We start from the raw sequence: 23,630 nt of genomic DNA, 5'->3' as shown, positions 1-23,630 counted from the left end.
CGTGTTAATGAACAATGGAGGAGACAGCCACATTCACCACATTCACGTGCAACACTAAGCTAAACAGGAACTGGACACTAACTGTAGTTTAGATAGAGTTTTATTATATTTTAAAGAATTCAAATCAATGACTTGACTTTTTTTGCAGCAGTGGTAAGGTGACAACTGTATCGCTCCCCCTAAGTGCTGAAACATGGAATAAATATGTTGAATTCTCCCAGCAAGATTCAACTAGCTGTAGAAAGCAACGTGTTAAAAATTAACTATTGAGCGCAGCTATTTCATATATCCTGATTGCGCTTCTGTGTGTTTTCACATTGTGCGTGTGAGATTCACTTGGCTATTACATTGTAATTCAAATCATGACTCCAGCGTGGTGGTGGTCTGCCAGATCTGCCTCCTCCTATCACATGCTCGGTCCAACATGGCCACCATCTCAGCTCACCCTCTGCTTCTCAGTCGCACGGTTGGAACAGTAATCCAGTACACCTGCCAAGTGGGAGGGTGATCATGTCAATAATTACCGACTGAATATATGGAACCAGTGTTGGTTTTATGGGAGCTGTAAATGCCTTTCCATGATTAAAAAGTATTCACAAAACACAAGTGGATAAATTAAAGCCAGTTGCCACGAGGAATGAAAAAGTGACTCCTAAGTACAATGCAGGGTACCAATTATTGAAAAATTGACTTTTTCCCCCCCGCTGGCTTTGTTTGTTTGGTTTCACACCTTAAAAAAATACTTGCCTTGTTGATAATTGGTAGCCTATACTGTATATTATTCACCAGACATTACAGCATTTGACTCTTGCACATAGACTGGACACAGTTAAATAACTCATCAACAGAGCTCAGGGCCTTCATCATAATTGTTAGCTATAATTGATGAACTTTATGCAAGTTCGTGGATATGTACATACACGTCAAATTTTGCCCTCATACCTCAATAGTAACCGCTTCACTTGAATTTCAATTCCAGAAAACTTTACCCGGTTGGCCTCTTCCCTTTACAAGCTGCGACCAGATCCCCTTTTGGCAACCTCACATCATCAAAAATGATAAACATGCTTTGGTAAAACCTAACACGCTATAATATAGGCTTGGGCAGACTGCCGATTGACATGAATGGCGATTTATTATTATTATTATTTTTTTTTTTACATGCGTCTTGAGTAACCACTTGTGATCAGATCTCACTTCCCCGCTCGATATGCCAATTTACTATATTGTGATTATAGAAATATAATATAATCTCAGAGATTGATTTACATTTTTTTGTTTCCTTACTTTCTAACTTGTATGGAAAATTAAAAACGTACACCTAACTCAGAGAATTGGTGTGGAGTTTTTCTCGTTCCTCCTCCAGACAGCGGTGTACCGTGCACGCCAGTTTCCGAACCCCTGTATCAGCTTTCCTGTCTTTTTATTTTAGATCTATTTTTTTTTGTTTGTTTCCTTTTTGAATGAAACAAATTTTAGAACACAACTAATCTCTTGAACTTGAACTGAGTTTAGGGACTTGTCCTGCTCTGAAAAAACCTGTGTCCCGACTATCCCATGCCACGTCACGCACGTCTCCTGGTTGCTTTGGGACTTAATTTAGTAAAAACTGGATGTTTTTGTGTAAATAATTTACTTGAGATTGATAAATCCGGCACTTCTGTAACGGGGAGGCCATTGAGTTCTACATTAAGCCCCCCCACCCCCCCTTCCCTATAAAATTCTCACCGGTTGGAATTTTGCATGATCGTCCTAGCCTACTATGATACAACCGATTAATTTTATTTCATAGATAGTTTTGAGTATTTTATTTTTTTGCTAATCCGTGTTGTCCGATTTCTGGATTGGAAGCCACGTTCTACACAACAGGCACCTGTAATCAGACCACGATCCAAAATGGGACTCACTCTGGACGATGCTGCCGTAGGCTTTGGCAGCGGGGGAATCGGGTATTTCGCTGAGAAAGGACCTGCCCTCGTCGCAGCTGCGCCCTATCCGGGGGTCCAGCGGGACCTTGCCCAGGAGGGGCAGCTGCAGCTTCTCGCACATTCGTTCGGCGCCCCCGGTGGTGGGAGGGAAGATCTGCGACATGTTCTGGGACAGAAAGGGAGTAAAAATACATGAATAAATACATTCATTAAATTGGCTTTTGTCAGAGTTGAGGCAAAGAGAGCGAAAGTAAGTCCAATCAGAGTCAAGCCCTAGATGGTAAGGTTGAAAAAGAGCTGGTCTGTTAATTGTTGTGTTGTGTAGTGTTAATTTAGAATAAAAAAATCACCAAACCCAAAAGAGCTGTTTGCATATACTTTTTTGTCTCTGCATCAAAAAGTAATTGGTAGACTTTGAATTTCACATTTGACACAAATCAATTTTGGCCAAAATATCAGAAATAAAACAGCAAAACGCGGATCTCCCTTTGCTTCCGATGCAATTCTTCCAGGGAATGCGCCTCACACCAAGTCACAAAATGTAGGACGTGGCGCAGGTCCCCAAGTGCTATGACGCCAGCGCCTGGTGATGTCATTTGCGGCGTGCGCTGCTTCGCACCCTCGCGGCAAGAATAAACCAGGCTTAAAAAGCGACAAAAAGCTTTTCGTTCCAGACAACCACAACAACACTGTCTTATCAGGGCCTCCAGTGGGAAAGTACCTCCAACCAACAGAAAGGCAAACACTCTGAAATAAACAGAACCAGAAGTGCTTTGGCAAACAAAATCAGACATCAAAAGCGGAAGGAAAAGTTCCAACGCACTGGCATCAATTCACACATGACTGCTGTACTTATGAGAATGAGCTATATGAGAATGTCAAGACTTTCCCTGATCGCAGATCAGAGAGAGTTTGGATTTTAGAAGCATTTCACTGGTATGGTGTCTTGATGATACACAAAGGACACACAAAAAAGTGGCATTAGGGGGTAGGTTTTAGGCAGTAGAATCAACTCTGCTCAGATCAGCATCCTTCTCCTTTTACGTTGGTTATGAAGGGTTTCAGTTCTTTATTTTTTACAATGGGACCACTGTATGTCCTGATGTATTTGTATTTTCATAAGATGTTAAAACATTGCTTATATCACAACTGAAAGATTTATATTAACCATTGTGTATTACACACCATGCGATTATTTATATCTAAAACAGTGGCTTTGGATTGGCTAGTCATTTTATTTGTATTCGTACCTGTTAATGTATAGATTTAGATTACATTTCCAAAATATAGCATTAAAATAGGCCTATGTTCAAATGAGGGACAAGTACCTTGCACTTGGGACAAACAAAGCCGCTCATGTTCTCCACCACGCCAATGATGGGCACCTTGACCTTTTGGCAGAACTGGATCTCTTTGCGCACATCCTGCAGCGAGACCTCCTAGAGAGGGAGGGATGGAGGAAGGGAGAGACAGAAACAAAAAAATAAGGCGGCTTTACTCACATACTATTTAAGTACACTATTCTGCTCATCGTAAACGACTGTTCTACGGATGCACCATTACAGATACTGGTATCAAATCAGATCAGTCAGTCAGTTAAGGGACAAAAATAGGGCGTCGGTATCAGAGAGCCATATAAAACATGTCTGATGTGAATGAAAAGTGACTTGATTGTCTGCTCTTTGACTAACAGAAGCATATTTGATGCCTTCAAACAGCAAAAAGTCACTGTTTCAGTCAATAATGTTGTGATGATGCCAAACTGTTCCAATCTATACATTAAAGTAATGTATAGGATTGGGACTTGGCAAGATACTTCAAGTTTTGGACTGTGAATCAGTATCGGTGATGAAGAATAGGGGGGAACATTTGCCAACAAATAAACATATGTACACTGTGTATACTGTATCAACATAAGCAAATACAGTGGGGCAAAAAAGTATTTAGTCAGCCACCAATTGTGCAAGTTCTACCGCTTAAAAAGATGAGAGAGGCCTGTAATTTTCATCATAGGTACACGTCGACTATGAGAGACAGAATGGGGGGGAAAGAATCCAGGATTCTTTCCCCCAGAACGATTTCTGCCTTTCACAGACCTGTAACTTTTTCTTAAAGAGGCTCCTCTGTCCTCCACTCGTTACCTGTATTAATGGCACCTGTTTGAACTCGTTATCAGTATAAAAGACACCTGTCCACAACATCAAACAGTCACACTCCAAACTCCACTATGGCCAAGACCAAAGAGCTGTCAAAGGACACCAGAAACAAAATTGTAGACCTGCACCAGGCTGGGAAGACTGAATCTGCAATAGGTAAGCAGCTTGTTGTGAAGAAATCAACTGTGGGAGCAATGATTAGAAAATGGAAGACATACAAGACCACTGATAATCTCCCTCGATCTGGGGCTCCACGCAAGATCTTACCCCGTGGGGTCAAAATGATCACAAGAATGGTGAGCAAACATCCCAGAACCACACGGGGCGACCTAGTGAATGACCTGCAGAGAGCTGGGACCAAAGTAACAAAGGCTACCATCAGTAACACACTACGCCGCCAGGGACTCAAATCCTGCAGTGCCAGACGTGTCCCCCTGCTTAAGCCAGTACATGTCCAGGCCCGTCTGAAGTTTGCTAGAGAGCATTTGGATGATTTAGAAGAGGATTGGGAGAATGTCATATGGTCAGATGAAACCAAAATAGAACTTTTTGGTAAAAACTCAACTTGTCGTGTTTGGAGGAGAAAGAAAGCTGAGTTGCATCCAAAGAACACCATACCTACTGTGAAGCATGGGGGTGGAAACGTCATGCTTTGGGGCTGTTTTTCTGCAAAGGGACCAGGACGACTGATCCGTGTAAAGGAAAGAATGGATGGGGCCATGTATCGTGAGATTTTGAGTGAAAACCTCCTTCCATCAGCAAGGGCATTGAAGATGAAACGTGGCTGGGTCTTTCAGCATGACAATGATCCCAAACACACCGCCCGGGCAACGAAGGAGTGGCTTCGTAAGAAGCATTTCAAGGTCCTGGAGTGGCCTAGCCAGTCTCCAGATCTCAACCCCATAGAAAATCTTTGGAGGGAGTTGAAAGTCCGTGTTGCCCAGCGACAGCCCCAAAACATCACTGCTCTAGAGGAGATCTGCATGGAGGAATGGGCCAAAATACCAGCAACAGTGTGTGAAAACCTTGTGAAGACTTACAGAAAACATTTGACCTCTGTCATTGCAAACAAAGGGTATATAACAAAGTATTGAGATGAACTTTTGTTATTGACCAAATACTTATTTTCCACCATAATTTGCAAATAAATTCTTTAAAAATCAGACAATGTGATTTTCTGGATTTTTTTTTTTCCTCATTTTGTCTCTCATAGTTGAGGTATACCTATGATGAAAATAACAGGCCTCTCTCATCTTTTTAGGTGGGAGAACTTGCACAACTGGTGGCTGACTAAATACTTTTTTGCCCCACTGTATGCTGCAGGTAGCAGATGCATGGGTCAACAGATAATTTCCTCGTAAGACACCTCCAGTATTGTATTTATTATTTTTCATAATGTTATTATTTTTTCAAATGTATGAGCTATTTTATGTTTTCTTTGACCATTCTCTGCTGCAATACAAATAGCAGTCATCCCCATGTTTTGACAAATAACTAATTTAGTACCAAAAGTTCAAGCATGTGTCGAACCACTCCTTTGCAAAAAGTGCCATTCGTATTAGCACGTCCACTCAAAGTGAAATAAACCCATTGCTTTCTAGGTGTTTTGCCTCTTTCTAACTGAGCTACTACAGCCAGACAAAAAAATCCTCCACCAGCCCCCAGCTGGGGGCTGACCAGGGGCTGGGGGCTGACCAGGGGCCTGATGGGGGCGCGGAGCTGCCCGGCATGGCGGACTGCTCTGCGCCCGCGGTTGATTGTTGTAGGTTGGCTGCCAGCAGGTACGGGAGGTGGGTGCGCTGGGGCACGGTTGGGTCCGGGGGGAGGGGGTCCACGTGGTTGCTCCGCGGCCTGCTGCGCCATCTTGCCTGTCACGCTCCTGCCCAAGCGTGCTTCTCGTCTGACCAGAAATTTTAATCCCACTCATATTAGCTTAGAACACATACACTCGCACACCAATCCTACTCCAAACAACACTCCACCGGACCAGGGTGGATACGTGTCGGTCATGGGGCCAGGATCGTGGCCCGGGTTCTGTGCCGGCGGCTGCGTCTTGTGCATGCACCCGGGGGTTGGTTGTATGTATGTATGCGCCCCTGGGGTGCAGGGTCTCCTCGTGCTCCCTGGGACTGGGTAATGCTCCTCAGGGCTGGGTGTGGGGGTTGCTCCACAACCCTCTGGCTTTTCTCGGGGCCCAGGGGTCTTCTGTGGCCACAGGGCAGGGTACTCAGGGCTTTCCTGCAGCCGTAGTGTGTCTACAAGGCTGCAGAGTTCGGGACACACACACACACACACACACACACACACACACACACACACACACACACACACACACACACACACACACACACACACACACACACACACACACACACACACACACACACACACACACACACACACACACACACACACACACACACACACACACAGCGTTCCTCTGATGAGGGGAAATTGAGTAAGAGGGTATGTTCCCAGGGGTCTCCATCCGCCATGGTCTTAACTTCCTGTTGATAAATATGGCAGAAAATGGTCTGCGCTCACGTGTGTCAATGACAGTTGCACAAATGTTTAGTAACAAACTAGTAACATTGCAATAGTTACTAGTAACAATTGGAATAGTTACTAGTATCTAATGAATAAGTACTAGTACCTTGTACATTTTGACAAGTAAAAATAAAAAAGTTACTTGTTACTTTTGGAAAAGCAACTAGTAACTAAAATATACATACTAGTAACTTTTAAAAAGTGACTAGTTCATCCTATTGATTTAATGTTAAAACGGCTTGCCATAGCTCTCAGCTTTTAGGTTCAATAAGACACTGCCTTAACTATGAAAGGAAGAGGCCACGTGACCAGTTGTAGTTCCAGTTTTCCTGGACCTAATTCACTGTTTTTCAATACATATCGTCCAATGTTTTTGTGTAAATGTTGTTTCATTCTATGTTTATTTGTCTCACCGTGGTGATTCTCCCCCTCTTTGAGTAGTGATCAGTTGTTTATAGACCCAAACATGATAAATAGTTCTCCAAAGAGGGGGGTTGGTGGTGGTTCTCTACAACCAAAAACTGTGCTCTTGTCATCCTACAGGTCATCCCCAGGACAGAGTTATTGCAGCAGTTCTTGATGACTTAATAATTAATAAAGAGTTGCATTGCAGGTTGAGAACTTGAACTCCACTTGCAGACTAACTGTGTCCTAGATGCAATGGCATACAAATACTCTGTGTTGTATGCCCAGCATGCTGACAGCACAGGTTAAAAAATAATTTAAAAAAGAAAAGAAAAGTCCTCCACCTTAAAAAAAAACAAAAAAAAAAAAACCTTTGTTTGAGTGGTTGCTTGGCCTACGTTATTGATGCTAGCTAGTAGCTTAATGTTGTGAGGTAATGTGCTTTGATCATCGCCGGTAACCATGCTGTTAGTCACTGAATGTGATTCTAGAGAGGACGAGAGTATACAAACTTTATCCAACATGTTGAGACATTTTGCACATTTAGTCAAAATGTGCCACTCGATCCCATTTGGTGTGGAGCTGGTCAGGGGTAAAGACAAGTGTCTCAGGCACACAAGGCTTTTCCTTGATCCATTCACTCACTATCGCTCCATATCAAATCAGGTTAAATGGAGAGAATACAGCGAGGTTGTGGTTCTGTGGTTGCCCTGTAAACATACGGTTGTGCTGTTTGAGGCGATGCCAAATCTATCCGCTTATCAATGTGAAGTTGTGGTGTCCTATGGTCTGTCAGGGCAAATAGGCTGTTATACAGAAAGACAGCTGAATTGCGAAACAAGGAAGTGAATAGTTAAAGATTAAATAACCAGGCATGGTTAAAGTCGCACTGCTGGAAAAACATGGAAGTTCCGGATTCCTTGCTCCGGTAGTTTCGGCATTAATGAGTGATTCACTACTCCAGGCATAAAATGGGGGCAGACATTGGCTAATAGCTGGGTTGGCATTCAATGCTTTGGCTAGAGCATTTTTATCTGACCCCCCTATGTTTCTTCTCTACTTTGGATCTGCATGAACCATATTGACGGTGAAATTTGATATCAAACTGGTTTAACAAGCGACAGGTTAAGATACTTGGACAGGCGTGGCACAAACACGTAGGGTCATGTTGTGTTTATGTTGGTCACATAAACACTCATGGGAGCGGTGAAGAAACGCAGGCCAAGGTGCGCAGTGGACAGAGGGGCAGGTAAGGCTTAGAGGTGACAGTATGCTTAGTGGTGAGCTCAGTAAAATGCTGACCACGAGTAACTACGCACTGTTGAACAACAAATAAACCTAATCTCACTTCAAGAAGAGTCGGGTCACTCAGACACCATCTTGGTAAACCTCCAGGGCAGTTAAGTTGGTGGCTATCAAGCAGAGCCGGCTCTAGCGACCATGGTGCCCTAGGTAAGGTTTTTCGATGGCCCCCTTGTGACCCAAAATATATGCTTTCAGTGCACTGCTGGTCATTTTCTTTGGCTATAAAATTGTAGGAAATAATGTCCAAACTTTAGGCCTACATTACAAAGCAAAATCCATAAAAGTGGTTGACTGATTATGGGTTTTTCCCATGGCCGATGCCGATATTTAGAGAGCGGGGTGGCCGATGGCTGATATATATAATGCCGATAACATCTGCCAGTTTTTTTGCATCTGATAAAATACAACAATTTAATAATGATAACAAATGAGACACAAATTGCTGAACTTTAATGAACATTTATTTAACACTAATGTTATCGTCTGCATTGTCTCTGCAGTGCACTTATTTTAAATAAAAAATGTATCAACTAAATAAATGCCCACAGGTAATCAAAAAACATTAACACATGGTTCTGCAGCTCCAATCAGAGCAATCTCTCCTCCAAACAAAGCACATAAAAACTCTAGATGTACATGTTATTTACTCATATAATAATCACACTTGCGGCCCGGTGGCAAGGCACAATCCACAAGTCGGTTGTTTGCAATCTCTGCGCTAGAGGACATTCCGCCGATGATGGTCGGGTTTATTTCCTACTTTCATTGCCACATCTGTGGAATTACTGGACATTCTGGACGAAGGTGCACTCTCCCTTGTACACACAGTGAAATGGCAGAGAAAAGGGAGATGCACCGGTGCGCTAGTGTCCCCGCTGGTGCAGACTTGGCACCGTTAGCGGGAATATTTCTCTCAAATGTGCCTTCACTGTGCAACAAACTGGACAAACTTATATTGAACTTTATTGCTCAACACAAGTGAATGGGCTGCCAATGTTAGTCAAAATATTTATAATCAATTATTTATTTAAAAAATACACAATCTAATGGCAATTTCAGTATTTCATTATTTTCTTTAATATTTAAATTCTATTTGAATTTCCTTCCTACAGCCCTACAACCCACTGCTGTGCAGTGACAGTTTGCCCAACTCCAACTTCCAGTTCCTATTTGCGCATTGTGCTTTACAGTTAAAATATTTGCCAAGTTGAATTCTCGAGGAGGCAGACTATTACATTTGAAAAATTAAACGGCGCTTTCATGGTCCAGCGCCAGCTATGGAAAGGAATTTGGATCAGCACTACGATCAGCGACATCAGCCCGATATGTGATGAGTGAATGATGTAAGTATCAGCACCCAATACCGATTAGATTCCATACCGAACGACCTATTAAATACACTTTATTTTGCAAATAAATTGTATTTATTGTCATCATGATACTGAAGTACTATGGTGACGGTTTCTTAATCTTGTTTTTTTTTTAACCAATTGAACAAAACCATCAGCAGGAAGACTTCTCACATGAGTTAAATAATAATCCTTCACACTTGAAATTCGAGTTCCACAATTCCAGTTTCCACAACAACTACCATGTTGGAGTATAGTACCATTATATTATGGGCTCACTGGCTAGTTTTGCTGACGCCATGTCTCTGAAAACACTTCTACAAAGAAGCAGTGTGGTTTGGCATAAAGACAAAAACGGGAAAAGAACACGTGCTTTGCATTTTTGCGCTTCCTGAGGCACTGTAGAAATGATCTACAGATGAATAGAGCTGCCTGGTCAAACGCTCATCTTATGGATTGATGGGGGACAAAGGGGGATGTAACTGTTCCATCAGAGTCAACGTAGGCGATGACATGTACTGTCATAGAGACCAGTGGGAAATGACAGTGTGTGTGTTACCTGAGGTGTGGTGATGATGACGGCCCCGTCGATGCCCGCGGAGCTCAGGTACTGGACGATAGACAGATGCTCATCCGAGGTGCCGGGCGGCGTGTCCACGATGAGGTAATCCAGATCTCCCCAATCCACGTCCCTCAGAAACTGCTTGATCATACCTGATTGGTCACATGCATGAAAGAGGGGGGTAATTTTTCTCATATATACTAGGGGGCAGAAGCTCACGAGGTAGAGCGGGTAGTCTAGTAATCTGAAGGTTGCTGGTTCATCACTGCTCCCCTAATTGCTCCTGATGGCTGTATCCATCTGTGTATGAATAATTGTAAGTCACTTTGGACAAAAGCCTCTGCTGAATGATGATGTAATGTAATACTGGAGCAAAATTGTGGAAGACAGTCAAATTGCAGGGTGTCTGCAGGCATCAGCCTGCAGTCAAATGAATGACCTTCTCAAGACTTGCTCACGATTTGGGCAGTGAAAATATAGGCAAACACAAACCTGTTACCGAATGTGAGACGTTTTTAAAACCCTGAATTAATAAGACACGGATGCGTGTGTGTATGTGTTAGCGTACCATTCTTTTTGGGTCCCCTCCAGATGACAGCATCATCAGGACTGCTGAGTAGGAAGCCAATAGACATGACAGCCAGGTTCTCCTCAACATACTGACACACACACACACACACACACACACACACACACACACACACACACACACACACACACACACACACACACACACACACACGCACACACACATGCACACACACACACAGGTTTTAAAGTTATTTTAGATATGAAGTTATTAACAGAAGTTTTGTTTTAAATGAGGATACCACTCACCACAGGTGACCAGCCCGAACCACTCTGATGGACCTTCAAAGACAGAAAAGTTAAAACTCTAGTATTTAGTCCCGGGCTAACCATAGAAGCATCCTAATATTTACTATATCACATTGGAAATCGCCACCACGGTTGCTATACACTATTTGCCGGAGAGATTTTGAAATTCAAAGTCCACAAAATGAGTTGTCTAACTCATTTTGGCAGGAATGTTAATATCCATCTCACCTACGCCATCTGCTATTCATTTCAGCTGGCCTAATAACCCCCCTCATAATCGAGACTGAAGGAGAAAGTGTCTCCATTACGCATGGTGCTTGTTTCATTCCATAAGCTAATGGAGTAAAATAAAATGAACTACATCTTAAAATAATGTCAGAGTGGGAGCGATCAGGGCGCAGAGCTATTTTTTAGCGATTGGGGGCTATTCATAAAACACCCCAATGCCCATGCCTAATGATGCCACTGTTGAATGCTTTGTGGAAATCAAATTAATATTAATAAATTAAAAACTTCTTTGTCCCCCAATCAATGGCCATAATCACTTTTTTTGTGTTCATAATATAAAAAAGATAATACAATTTCAGTCTGCAGTTCTTGTAATGTATTAATTGATGTTAAGTATTTGGTGTTCTCAAAGTGTCTTGACTACGAGGAGCCCAACCTGCTCTCCCTCCAATCCCATGATCCTTGGAATAGAAGGGCCGCAGATATCCACGTCGAGCAGGGCCACCTGACACCCCAGGCAGGAAGGGGGTGGGTTAGGGGAAGACAGAGAGAAAACAAAGTCAGCAATATCAAAAAATATGAAAAAGTCACACTTCAAAAACATTGAAGCGTTTGACTTAGGGTTGTAGAAGAATTGTAAATGTGATGACCAGGTTCACCACTAGAGGGCAGGCAGTATGGCGGTAACACAAATAACATAATTAGAAGTAAAACAAAAGGTGAGAGAGGGAAAACCCCTTAAAATGGCAATTTTATTGACCTTACAGGAATGTGAATAATCTGAGCTTCCTGCACAGAATCTGGGGGCTCAAGCGGATGGCAAAGTGTGGGTGTGTAGATTGGGATTTTAAAACTAGGTCAGTTTATCCCCCTGTAGCTTTCTGCCTACAAAGGAAATGAGGAAACACTGCAGAACTTTGGTCTGAGAAAATGCCCAAAGAACAATATTAATCACGATTTATTACATTTCTAAAATTTGGGAGGAGCAAATGGTGGACCAAGCTTTACGTTCCGTAAATCTTAGTGCTTTTGTGTGTGCGTGTTTGTTTTAGCGGACAATGTGACCCATGACAACAAACAGGATGGAAACATCTCCCCTAAAAGGGCCATTGAACGGGCCATCAGTGCTGCTAAAACTCTAAAAAAAGGACTGTAAAGCAGAGAAGATTTGAGGAGGGTCACGCGGGTGAGCACCGAGAACCAACCAGAGGAAGCAAATGACTTGTCACAGCTTTGAAATACGGGAAACGATGAAGATACTGGTGAGGTACAAGGTTACAAATGGTAAGTGCAACTGACAATATCCCAATTTAAAACAATCTGTAGCGAGAGCCATATCAAAGGCAACATACTATATGTCAATCACTATGCTCCACTGACCCCAGACTGCCATGAACGGGTGAGTAAATGTAGCAGATGGGGCAGTGCCTTATTGAACCTAAAAGCTGAGAGCTATGGCAAGCTGTTTTAACATTAAATCAATAGGATGAACTAGTCACTTTTTAAAAGTTACAAGTATGTATATTTTAGTTACAAGTTGCTTTTCCAAAAGTAACAAGTAACTTTTTTAGTTTTACCTGTCAAAATGTATAAGGTACTAGCACTTATTCATTAGATACTAGTAACTATTCCAATTGTTACTAGTAACTATTGCAATGTTACTAGTTTGTTACAAAAAATTTGTGCAGCTGCCATTGACACACATGAGCGCAGACCATTTTCTGCCATAATTGTCAACAGGAAGACCACGGCGGTTGGAGACCGCCGTGGCTCTTATGAGAACATAACCTCTTGCTCAATTTCCCCTCACCAAAGGAACACCGCACAGAGTGTGTGTGTGTGTGTGTGTGTGTGTGTGTGTGTGTGTGTGTGTGTGTGTGTGTGTGTGTGTGTGTGTGTGTGTGTGTGTGTGTGTGTGTGTGTGTGTGCACAAGAGCATGCAAGGGTTTGGTGTTTATGTTACACCAACAGCAGTCCTGTCTAAAGCAGACGGATGTGTGTGACTCAATCACCTAAACAGAAGAAGGAAGGGAGCGAGCGATGGGAGGGGAGGGCTGATCTCCACAGTTCACTGGGAACCTTCCCATTTAATTTCACAATGGATCTCAAGATTCTATATTTGACCATACTGAGGTCCCGATGCAATTATATTGCAATCGGATACTGCGATATTTTCTTAATTTCTTTCTTGCTTAACTGCAGCAAAAAGTTTTAATCGAACAAAAACATTAAATATATCTCACAAAATGTAAATAATAATTTAGAAATCCCTAAAAATGTCCAGTGTGCAATTTTTTAAGTTTTCATTCTAAAAACTCAGCAGCTTTGCAATGCACCTTAAAATCCTGTGCACTTTATTTTGCCCCTTCCTACCAGTCAGTGATTTAGGGTTGTGTTTGTTCAGCGAGAGAAAACAAGTTTCTATTGTGGCGCAAGTTCTGCCGCGACCTCACACAGCAAGTTTTTATTATTATAATTTTTATTATTATTATTATTTTTTTTTTTTTTTTTTTTTAAACAATCACATTTTTATTTGGCTGAGGTCACAGTGACAAAGGCGGCCATTTCAAATTCCGGGACACACAGCCTGCTCAAATTTAATTTGTACACCCATCCACAGTGCATTAATCATTTCTTTGCAAATAAAATGATCGGCGCAACATGGCCAGTGGAGTAAAACAGTCCAATTAAATATAAAGAAGTGCAAAAGGGAAAGAATAGCGAGATAAGACAGTAAAAGCGGAGAACTGAGTTTTTGAGATTAACTCTGTGGTGAGGTGTGTCTCTCTACAGTGAGGTGAATAGTTGATACACGTTCACAAAATCTGACTGATAACATTGTAGTTCTTCCAAAGAGTCATACACAGTTGGGGCTGCCACAACCTTAATCTATTCTGGGCATCTTCCTCCCTTACACCAACCACCTGCATGTCCTCCCTCACCACATCCATAAACCTTCTCTTTGGTCTTCCTCTTTTTCCTCTTGCCTGGCAGCTCCATCCTCAGCGTCCTTTTCCCAATGTAACTCATCTCTCCTACGCATGTGTCCACACCATCTCAATCTCGCCTCTCTCACTCTTTCACCAAACTGTCCAACCTGAGCTGTCCCTTTAATGTACCATACGGTTATCCAGAGGAATGAAATGTTGGATTGACTTGAATCAATCAAAGCAGCTTATTTAAAGCCCGCCAAAAACAGTATGATCCATAAAGATAAATAAATAAATAACTTTTGTCAGAAATAAACCTCAGAACCTTCAGCGGATTAATTAGGCACAAAACAAATATAATACATTTTCAATGTGACCCTTGTTAAATACAGGCTGAACTGCTGTCCAACACAATTTGAAAAAGAGTCAGATGGCTTCAGGTGAAGGTGGGATAACATAATTACGCTATTAAATCATCGATGAGCAAGAACGCGGGCAAGGTTCTTTCAGGAGCGATCCGCTCCGCAGCAGCAGGAAACGGTGTAAATAAAATACATATAGAGTTTTTATTTGCTATGTTTGGAGATTGCTCTGATCAGAGCTGCGGAAGTGCATAACCACCCTACACTACTAAATTTGAGCATCAAAATGTTGAATATATTTGAATATTTAATATATTTAATATTTAAAAAATAATAAAGGATGCAAATTCTAATGGGATTTTAGAGGAATATCTGCAGCTCTAATATGTACCGATTAATTGTTTCAATAATTTATCAAACTAAAACATAGAGGCTACATTAAATAAATACAGTAGCAGTATCAGTCAATCAATCTAAATTCTAAACGGAATGCAACGTTGCCACAAACACACAAGGCAATACAGTAAATAAAATAAAACAAATCTAAGCAGGGTGCAAAATAAAAAAAAAAAGAAGAATAAAGCACTAATAAATATAAAATAAATATAATGCTTTTCTAAAATGAATACCAAAGAAACACAAGACAAACTGTAAATTAATTCATTTGACCTCCTTACTTGGTAACAGAATGAGGAATGGTAGAACGCCCCCTCAACAATAGGAAAATTGGATTTTTCTACCAACACTGCCATAGTCTTTGTCGGGAGAAAGATAAGTGTAGGCTACACTATTGTAACGGGGGGGGGGGGGTTCAAGTTCATTGGCAGGTTGTTATGTGAAAAGGTTATCTGATTGGATGGGAGGTGTTCAGGATAGTGGGTAATTGGCCTAGGTGTCCAGGGGCAGGTTCCCAGGGAAGAGTGCAGAAGGAGGAGAGAAAGAGAGGAGGCGAGCAGTGTGCATTGAATTGCGATTTCAGGTTAATTATTTGCTGTCCTTGAATTCTTGGGAGGCAGACCATTAAAGTAGCAAAGGAAAAGGACAAAAATCTTGCCCAAATTGCCCAAGCCTACTGTGTAGGTGGATGCTTGACTTCCTGACGGGCAGACCTCAGGTGGTGAGAGTGGGCAGCCACACCTCATCTTAGCTCACTCAGTGGCCCAGGGCTGTGCTTTGGGCCCCCTGCTGTATTCCCTCTAACCTCACGACTGTGTGGCCACATTTGATTCCAACTCCATCATCAAGTTTGCCGACAGCACAGCTTTGGTAGGCCTGACCTCCAACATTGATGAGAAGGCCTACCTGGTGGAGGTGGGGTGCCTGAGGACAAAAACCTCCTCTTGGATGTCAGTAAGACGAAGTATATGCTAGTGAAGTATGGGAGGAAGCAGGGAAGGATCCACAGCCCTCTAAACATCAAAGGGTCCCCAGTGGAGAGGATGGACAACTTCATGTATCTTGATGTCCAGATCACAAAGGACTCGACATGGACAACAAACACAGACACTGGTGAGGTAGTTACGGTAGAGACTATCACCTCAAACGTGACTCAGGAAATTCCTGAGTGTCTCCCCAGATACTTCAAAATTTCTATACAGTGGGGAAAAAAGTATTTAGTCAGCCACCAATTGTGCAAGTTCTCCCACTTAAAAAGATGAGAGAGGCCTGTAATTTTCATCATAGGTACACGTCGACTATGAGAGACAGAATGGGGGGGAAAGAATCCAGGAAATCCCATTGTAGGATTTTTAATGAATTCATTGGTAAATTCCTCGGTAAAATAAGTATTTGGTCACCTACAAACAAGCAAGATTTCTGGCTTTCACAGACCTGTAACTTTTTCTTTAAGAGGCTCCTCTGTCCTCCACTCGTTACCTGTATTAATGGCACCTGTTTGAACTCGTTATCAGTATAAAAGACACCTGTCCACAACATCAAACAGTCACACTCCAAACTCCACTATGGCCAAGACCAAAGAGCTGTCAAACGACACCAGAAACAAAATTGTAGACCTGCACCAGGCTGGGAAGACTGAATCTGCAATAGGTCAGCAGCTTGTTGTGAAGAAATCAACTGTGGGAGCAATTATTAGAAAATGGAAGACATACAAGACCACTGATAATCTCCCTCGATCTGGGGCTCCACACAAGATCTCACCCCGTGGGGTCAAAATGATCACAAGAACGGTGAGCAAACATCCCACAACCACACGGGGGGACCTAGTGAATGACCTGCAGAGAGCTGGGACCAAAGTAACAAAGGCTACCATCAGTAACACACTACGCCGCCAGGGACTCAAATCCTGCAGTGCCAGACGTGTCCCCCTGCTTAAGCCAGTACATGTCCAGGCCCGTCTGAAGTTTGCTAGAGAGCATTTGGATGATTTAGAAGAGGATTGGGAGAATGTCATATGGTCAGATGAAACCAAAATAGTACTTTTTGGTAAAAACTCAACTTGTCGTGTTTGGAGGAGAAAGAAAGCTGAGTTGCATCCAAAGAACACCATACCTACTGTGAAGCATGGGGGTGGAAACGTCATGCTTTGGGGCTGTTTTTCTGCAAAGGGACCAGGACGACTGATCCATGTAAAGGAAAGAATGAATGGGGCCATGTATCGTAAGATTTTGAGTGAAAACCTCCTTCCATCAGAAAGGGCATTGAAGATGAAACGTGGCTGGGTCTTTCAGCATGACAATGATCCCAAACACACTGCCCGGGCAACGAAGGAGTGGCTTCGTAAGAAGCATTTCAAGGTCCTGGAGTGGCCAGTCTCCAGATCTCAACCCCATAGAAAATCTTTGGAGGGAGTTGAAAGTCCCTGTTGCCCAGCGACAGCCCCAAAACATCAATGCTCTAGGGGAGATCTGCATGGAGGAATGAGCCAAAATACCAGCAACAGTGTGTGAAAACCTTGTGAAGACTTGCAGAAACCGTTTGACCTCTGTCATTGCAAACAAAGGGTATATAACAAAGTATTGAGATTAACTTTTGTTATTGAGCAAATACTTATTTTCCATCATAATTTGCAAATAAATTCTTTAAAAATCAGACAATGTGATTTTCTGGATTTTTTTTCCTCATTTTGTCTCTCATAGTTGAGGTATACCTATGATGAAAATAACAGGCCTCTCTCATTTTTTGAAGTGGGAGAACTTGCACAACTGGTGGCTGACTAAATACTTTTTTGCCCCACTGTATATGCACAATTGACAGCATCCTGACTGAGAACATCACTGCCTGGTATGGAAGCAGCACCATGCAGGACCGAAAGGCCCTGCAGAGAGTGGTAAGGTTATTAGAACGTATCACAGGGGATGCACTTCCTCACCTCCAGGCCATCTATACCAGGCGGTGCAAGACCTAGGCCTTGAAGGGATGTTGAAGGATCCCAGCCATCCAGATTATGGCCTCCTCTCGCTGCTGCGGTCGGGTAGAAGGCACCAGAGGCCAAAGGAGGCGCTTCTACCCTCAGGCCATCCAGACAATGAATGAGGACATTGCCTAGGCCTGCCTATTGTTCCCAACATGATGCCCCCCACCCCATAACCTCACTACTCATACACCTGGAACTTAAGCACCTTACTCTATATTTATAACAGTCTATTAATTAGGCATATACATATATACATTCTGTGAACACACACACACACACACACACACACACACACACACACACACACACACACACACACACACACACACACACACACACACACACACACACACACACACACACACACACACACACACACACACACACACACACACACGACTTATTAACCATATCTAGGAGCCAGCAATAGCATTTCACTGCACGTTGTACTTGTGTGATGGAGTATGTGAAACGTGAGGGGAAAAAAAACTTTTTTTTTTTAAATAATAAATATTACATAAAGGGCTGTAGAATCAAGAGCCATTAGTCTGGACTTCGCCTACCTCCTTGGTGTCGTCGCTGGACAGGGCATGGGCCAGGTGTGCGCTGAAGGTACTCTTTCCCACACCTCCTTTCCCCGAAAGCACCAGGATCTTATATTTGACTGTTGACAACTTCTCTGCTATTTCCGCAATAGCTGGGTGGGGGGGGGGAGAGCAGCTTAAGATTATTTGAGACCTGGAATCCACAATCAAATTTTGGTGGGACAATTGATATCCTGCTTATGTTGCAATGTCCTTAATATGCATTGGGTGACATTCCAAAGGAAGTTAAGACTATTATATAATATTCCAAAGGAAGTTAGCTCTTATTATGGTGGAAATGTTATGCCACCGTTTGTGATTGTGTCCTCGCCAGGTGATTTTGGTGGTAAGAGGTAGTAGTGATGTGTAATGATAAGGAGTGTCACTTGTTTTTCAAGAACATGTGTATGTGTGTGTTTACATACATACATATACTGAATACATTTGTTTTTGATTCTTAATTCCACCACACCACAAAAGGACAAACACGCCGCATTCATAGCACATTTCGGCAGCAATGCTCTTACCAGGGTCGGGGGCCTTGGTGGCCCCTGAGGCACAGATTCTCTGATTGGGACATCCCTGGCATGTTGAGGTCTTCCCAGCCTGCTCACTTTGAGTGCCCGGGCAGTCTGTAAAGGTAAATGAACACTTTGGGATGCAGCTGTTTGAGCAGTTTCAATACCATGGTGAAATGGTCATATTGGAATCCAGAGGAGGAGGGGCTTCGAGATATATCTGATGTATATCTGATGATAGAGGGGAAAATAACAATACGAATTTTAAAAAAAAATGGCAAAATTATACAAAGAAAGTGAATTCTGTCTGTCTGTGAGTAAAAACCCCAAAACACGACTAAAATAAATGTAGTATATGTAAGGCAGAGTGAGACTGACGCGTTTGGGTGCTGGTTGTATAAACTCTTGGGACTGACGCAGATAGAACACATCAGGACACGGGACCAAACTCTGGAACGATTGCGATATTGAGAAGGGCGGTTTCATCAGCCAGCTGAGTAACGTTTCACTCCACCGTTGACTTGCGGCTCGTTTCTTTTGTAATTATTTTTACGGAATTCTCTGATCCCTTTCGGAATAACGTTTCATATATTCAATGTGTCATAGGTTTATCGCGCAACGTGGAGACTAAAGCCACATTTGTTATATTTTTTTTATTTAATAATTAATTTAATAATAATAACTGACAGCACAAACAAACAACAAAAATTCTACACAAAAAGCTTTCCTGTTAAAAAAAAAAAAATTAAGTTCGATTTGAAAAAGACTCACGTTCGGGCGCATCATCAGGGACATCCGCCATGTTTGGGTTGTGTCCTCCGTTTAATTTCCTCCCCGTTCGAAGGTTCCTAGGGCGCGCAACATACTTTCCGGGCAGCGAACAATGCCGTCATGTCCCCGGTCTAAATGGCGATAATTAATAATAATAATAATAATAATAATAATAATAATAATATAATAATAAAATAAGCCCCATAATAATGAAATAATTGTACTGTATTCATTGTAATAATTGTATTGTATATATGTCTTAAATGTATGTGTGTGTGTGTGTGTGTGTGTGTATATATATATATACACACACACTGCAAATGATTAAAATGTATAAATAGAGAATTTTTACATCTTACATTGACTATATGTAAACATTTAACAGTTAAAAAACGATTAATCAACCAGAGTTTGTTTGATGTTTTAAAAAAAAACTGTGCCTGCATCCATGTTTAGGTTTGAAAGTTATATATATCTGGAATTTGTCAATACCGATTTAATATTCAATATTGATCACTGGCCCCAAATTTGCTATCACCAGTGTGCATGTGTGAATGCGTGGATAGGGGTGGGTGCTATGGCTCTCAGTTTCTTCTGCTTTCTGAACTGTGCGGTGGTGTTAGTGGGTGTTGTTTCATCATCTGTCCACTAGGGGTGTGTTACTGGGTGTTTCATCATCTGTCCACTAGGGGTATGTTAGTGGGTGTTGTTTCATCATCTGTCCACTAGTGGGTGTTGTTTCATCATCCGTCCACTAGTGGGTGTTAGTGGGTGTTGTTTCATCATCCGTCCACTAGTGGGTGTTGTTTCATCATCCGTCCACTAGTGGGTGTTGTTTCATCAACTGTCCACTAGTGGGTGTTAGTGGGTGTTGTTTCATCATCCGTCCACTAGTGGGTGTTGTTTCATCATCTCAAGATTTTTATTTGTCACATACATATACATACTTTCATACATATATGCAGTGAAATGTAATGCAACGCACCCGGTGATAGCACACAATATGTCCTAGGAAAAAATAAAAATAAAAGTAGAAAATTCCTTTCTAATAGACCGACTAACTGACTCCTAAAACGTAATACAGTAAGTTGAATACTTATAGAATAAGATAAAAATATATACAATAAAATACAATAAAAATAAATTGAATTGATTGAATTGATTAAATTGATCTGTCCTGACATCTGTCCACTAGGGGTGTGTTAGTGGGTGTTGTTTCATCAACTGTCCACTAGGGGTGTGTTAGTGGGTGTTGTTTCATCAACTGTCCACCAGGGGTGTGTTAATGGATGTTGTTTCAGCATTTGTCCACTAGGTGTGTTAGTGGGTGTTGTTTCATCATTTGTCCACTAGGTATGTGTTAGTGGGCGTTGTTTCTAATATGTGGTGGTCAACTGTATCGAATGCTGCGCTAAGGTCTAATAAAACCAAAACCGCACACTCTCCAGCGTCTGCAGCCATTCAGATATCGTTTGAAACCTTAAGGAGAGCCGTTTCAGTGGAGTGTAGCTTCCAAAAAACATATTGAAATTTGTGAAAACACCCTGCACAAATCCAGCGTTTGAACAAGTGGCTTTTCAACAACCCTTTCTAAAATTTTAGGCAAGAAAGGGAGTTCGGGGATAGGCCTATGGTTGTCAGGCAGGGAGGAGTCCAAGTATGTTTTTTTTTCAACAAAGGTTGAACAATGGCCTGCTTAGCGAGGGACCCACACCCTGATAAAAGAGAGCGGTTTATAATACAGTTTTACACCAAAATGAGCAGGTAAACCAGGATTTTTTAAACGCGAGTAAACCCACTAAAAATAGGAGATTGACTCCTTTCTCATAGTCAGTGGACTTTATGTTATGTTTTATGTTAGACATTTTATGTTAGACATCACAAACACGCCGGAGAAGGGCTCTGTCATGGTTCCAGTGTGATTGGTAAAAATGACACTGCGGCGGTGCCCCTTCGGTTTGGAGACCAGCTTGCAGTGCTGTAGTGGCTCGGAGCCCGGTGGGGAGCGTGGGGGTTCTCCGCTGTGGTCCCCACACTCGAAACATTTCATGGTCCCCCACAATCCCCTGCAGGAAAAATGTTAGTAATTTCTGACTTTGATTTTGGATTCTAAATGGGATATGAAATGATTGAATGATACACGGATATTCCTGTCTATTCATACGCCAATGTCGGGAACTTCAACGAGCGTCACATCACGCCGGAAAAGGGACCAAAATTAGCAGGTCAAACGGGTGTCCTGTTGAGCCGATCGGAGCTGGAGCCAATAAAAGCCTATGACTATTGCAGGGTCATTTGTCCTGGGACTAAAACCTGGGTGGTACCTTTCCCACTGATGACAAATACTGGATGTTACCAGGCTTTGGCGCAGTGGAAAAAGGGTATAATAGTGACCAAATAGAGGCCGGATAATTTAAAAACATTTAAAGCAGAGGTTGGGAGGACATCTAGTGGACTTGAGCAGGGTTTATTTTTTCATAACAAGGCTGTAATATCATCTAAAGAAACAGGACAAAGGCAATCCAAGATGGATGAGTTCGAAGAACCACTAGTTAGTGGACTTGAAGAGACAATACTGTTTATTGTATCAAACAGGACCTTAGGAGTTCTCTTGCTGGAAGATATAAGATTAGAGAAATAATATCTCTCAGCCTTCACCATGTCATTGAGGACACCCATACTGTAAGTTCTTTGAGATGTTACCTATACTTCAAGCTTTGTGGCATTCCACGAGAGCTCGGTCATACGGCATTTGCGCGTAAAACTCTGGATCGTTTCATTTATCCATTCGAATGAGTTTATGAAGGGGACCTTTCTAAGTTTGGAAGGAGCCACTTTATCCAGTACCAAGGAGCAGTGAGTGTTAAAAGATTGGACCAAAGTCTCCACATCGCCGTCCTTTAAAACAATATTGCTGTTAAATATTATGGAGAAATTAACAGTTGGTTGCAGGTGCGTCTTGTATGAATATCAAATATCAAGTAAAATACATGTGTGGTCATTGACAAAATAGATCCTTAGAGCCAACAAGTTCAATATCTATACCATGTGTAAAAGCAAGGTTCAGAGTGTGCCCTTCCGAGTGTGCAGAGCCAGATGTGTTAAATAAAATCGAAGGATTCAGTGGGATTCAGAAATTCAGAGGCAGTGTTACACCTAGTATCATAAATATGAAGATTTAAATCCCAGACAATTAAGACTCCGTCCAGCTTTATAATTGATGATTAAAAAAAATCAGCAAAATCTGATTAGAAGGAGCCATGCAGGCGCTGATTTGGTCGATTCGAGGCAACTTGGCGGCTGCGGGAAAGGGAACCGTGCTGTTGTCTGCAGTCGATGCTTGACCACGCCCCTTGGTCCGCCACAACAGGTACTCCTCACGTAACCTTGTGTATACCCACTTCTATATCCCCTCTGAGGTGTATCATTCAGTCGTAGCCAACACATGGGAGACATTCTAACATATGTTGCCTTTAAAACACCTACTAAAGAGATTATCTTAACATGAACAGTAGCTTATAATGTGGTTGTCTTACCCTATAGTCTGTGGACCAGTATTGATTGATTGCTCTTCCGTGGCTAATGTTAATTCCATAATGATCGTTACTCCCTGAAGTCAAGCAGCAGAAGTTAAGCGAAAGTTTTCAAATACTAGTGGCCCATTTTTGGGTGAACTAAATATGCAGGAGTAGTCTTACATGTCACTGTTTATAATACAGGTGGTTTATCTTTAGCTGGATGTTCCGCTTAAAAAAAACCTTTTTGGCAAAAATAA

The 23,630-nt window shown here is 42.1% G+C and overlaps 1 protein-coding gene across 1 annotated transcript; it reads right to left on the bottom strand.

Moving 5' to 3' along the window:
* Nucleotides 1-93: 93 nt before the first annotated feature.
* On the bottom strand, nucleotides 94-19,893 carry nubp1 (nucleotide binding protein 1 (MinD homolog, E. coli)). The gene is made up of 10 exons (XM_080009098.1): nucleotides 19,856-19,893; nucleotides 19,094-19,198; nucleotides 18,546-18,679; nucleotides 11,754-11,822; nucleotides 11,090-11,122; nucleotides 10,821-10,911; nucleotides 10,250-10,404; nucleotides 3,257-3,367; nucleotides 1,908-2,094; nucleotides 94-489 (listed from the first exon to the last, which is right to left on the bottom strand). The coding sequence occupies exons 1-10, from the start codon at nucleotides 19,884-19,886 to the stop codon at nucleotides 437-439; spliced, it is 969 nt and encodes a 322-aa protein (XP_079865224.1). The 5' UTR covers nucleotides 19,887-19,893; the 3' UTR covers nucleotides 94-436.
* Between the last annotated feature and the right edge of the window lie 3,737 nt (nucleotides 19,894-23,630).

This window comes from Zeus faber (assembly GCF_960531495.2).
Source record: "Zeus faber genome assembly, chromosome: 11".
Classification (NCBI taxonomy): Eukaryota; Metazoa; Chordata; class Actinopteri; order Zeiformes; family Zeidae; genus Zeus; species Zeus faber.
Note: the sequence above shows the minus strand (reverse complement) of the source record. Positions and strands in the feature narration are given on the sequence as shown.

Coding starts and splice junctions, on each gene's coding strand:
- nubp1 (XM_080009098.1), bottom strand. CDS start 19,886: ATGGCGGATGTCCCTGATGATGCGCCCGAAC. Junction 11,123..11,753: donor TGGGATTGGAGGGAGAGCAG/GTTGGGCTCCTC, acceptor CTGTCTTTGAAG/GTCCATCAGAGTGGTTCGGG. Junction 2,095..3,256: donor TTGTTTGTCCCAAGTGCAAG/GTACTTGTCCCT, acceptor TTTCTGTCCCAG/AACATGTCGCAGATCTTCCC.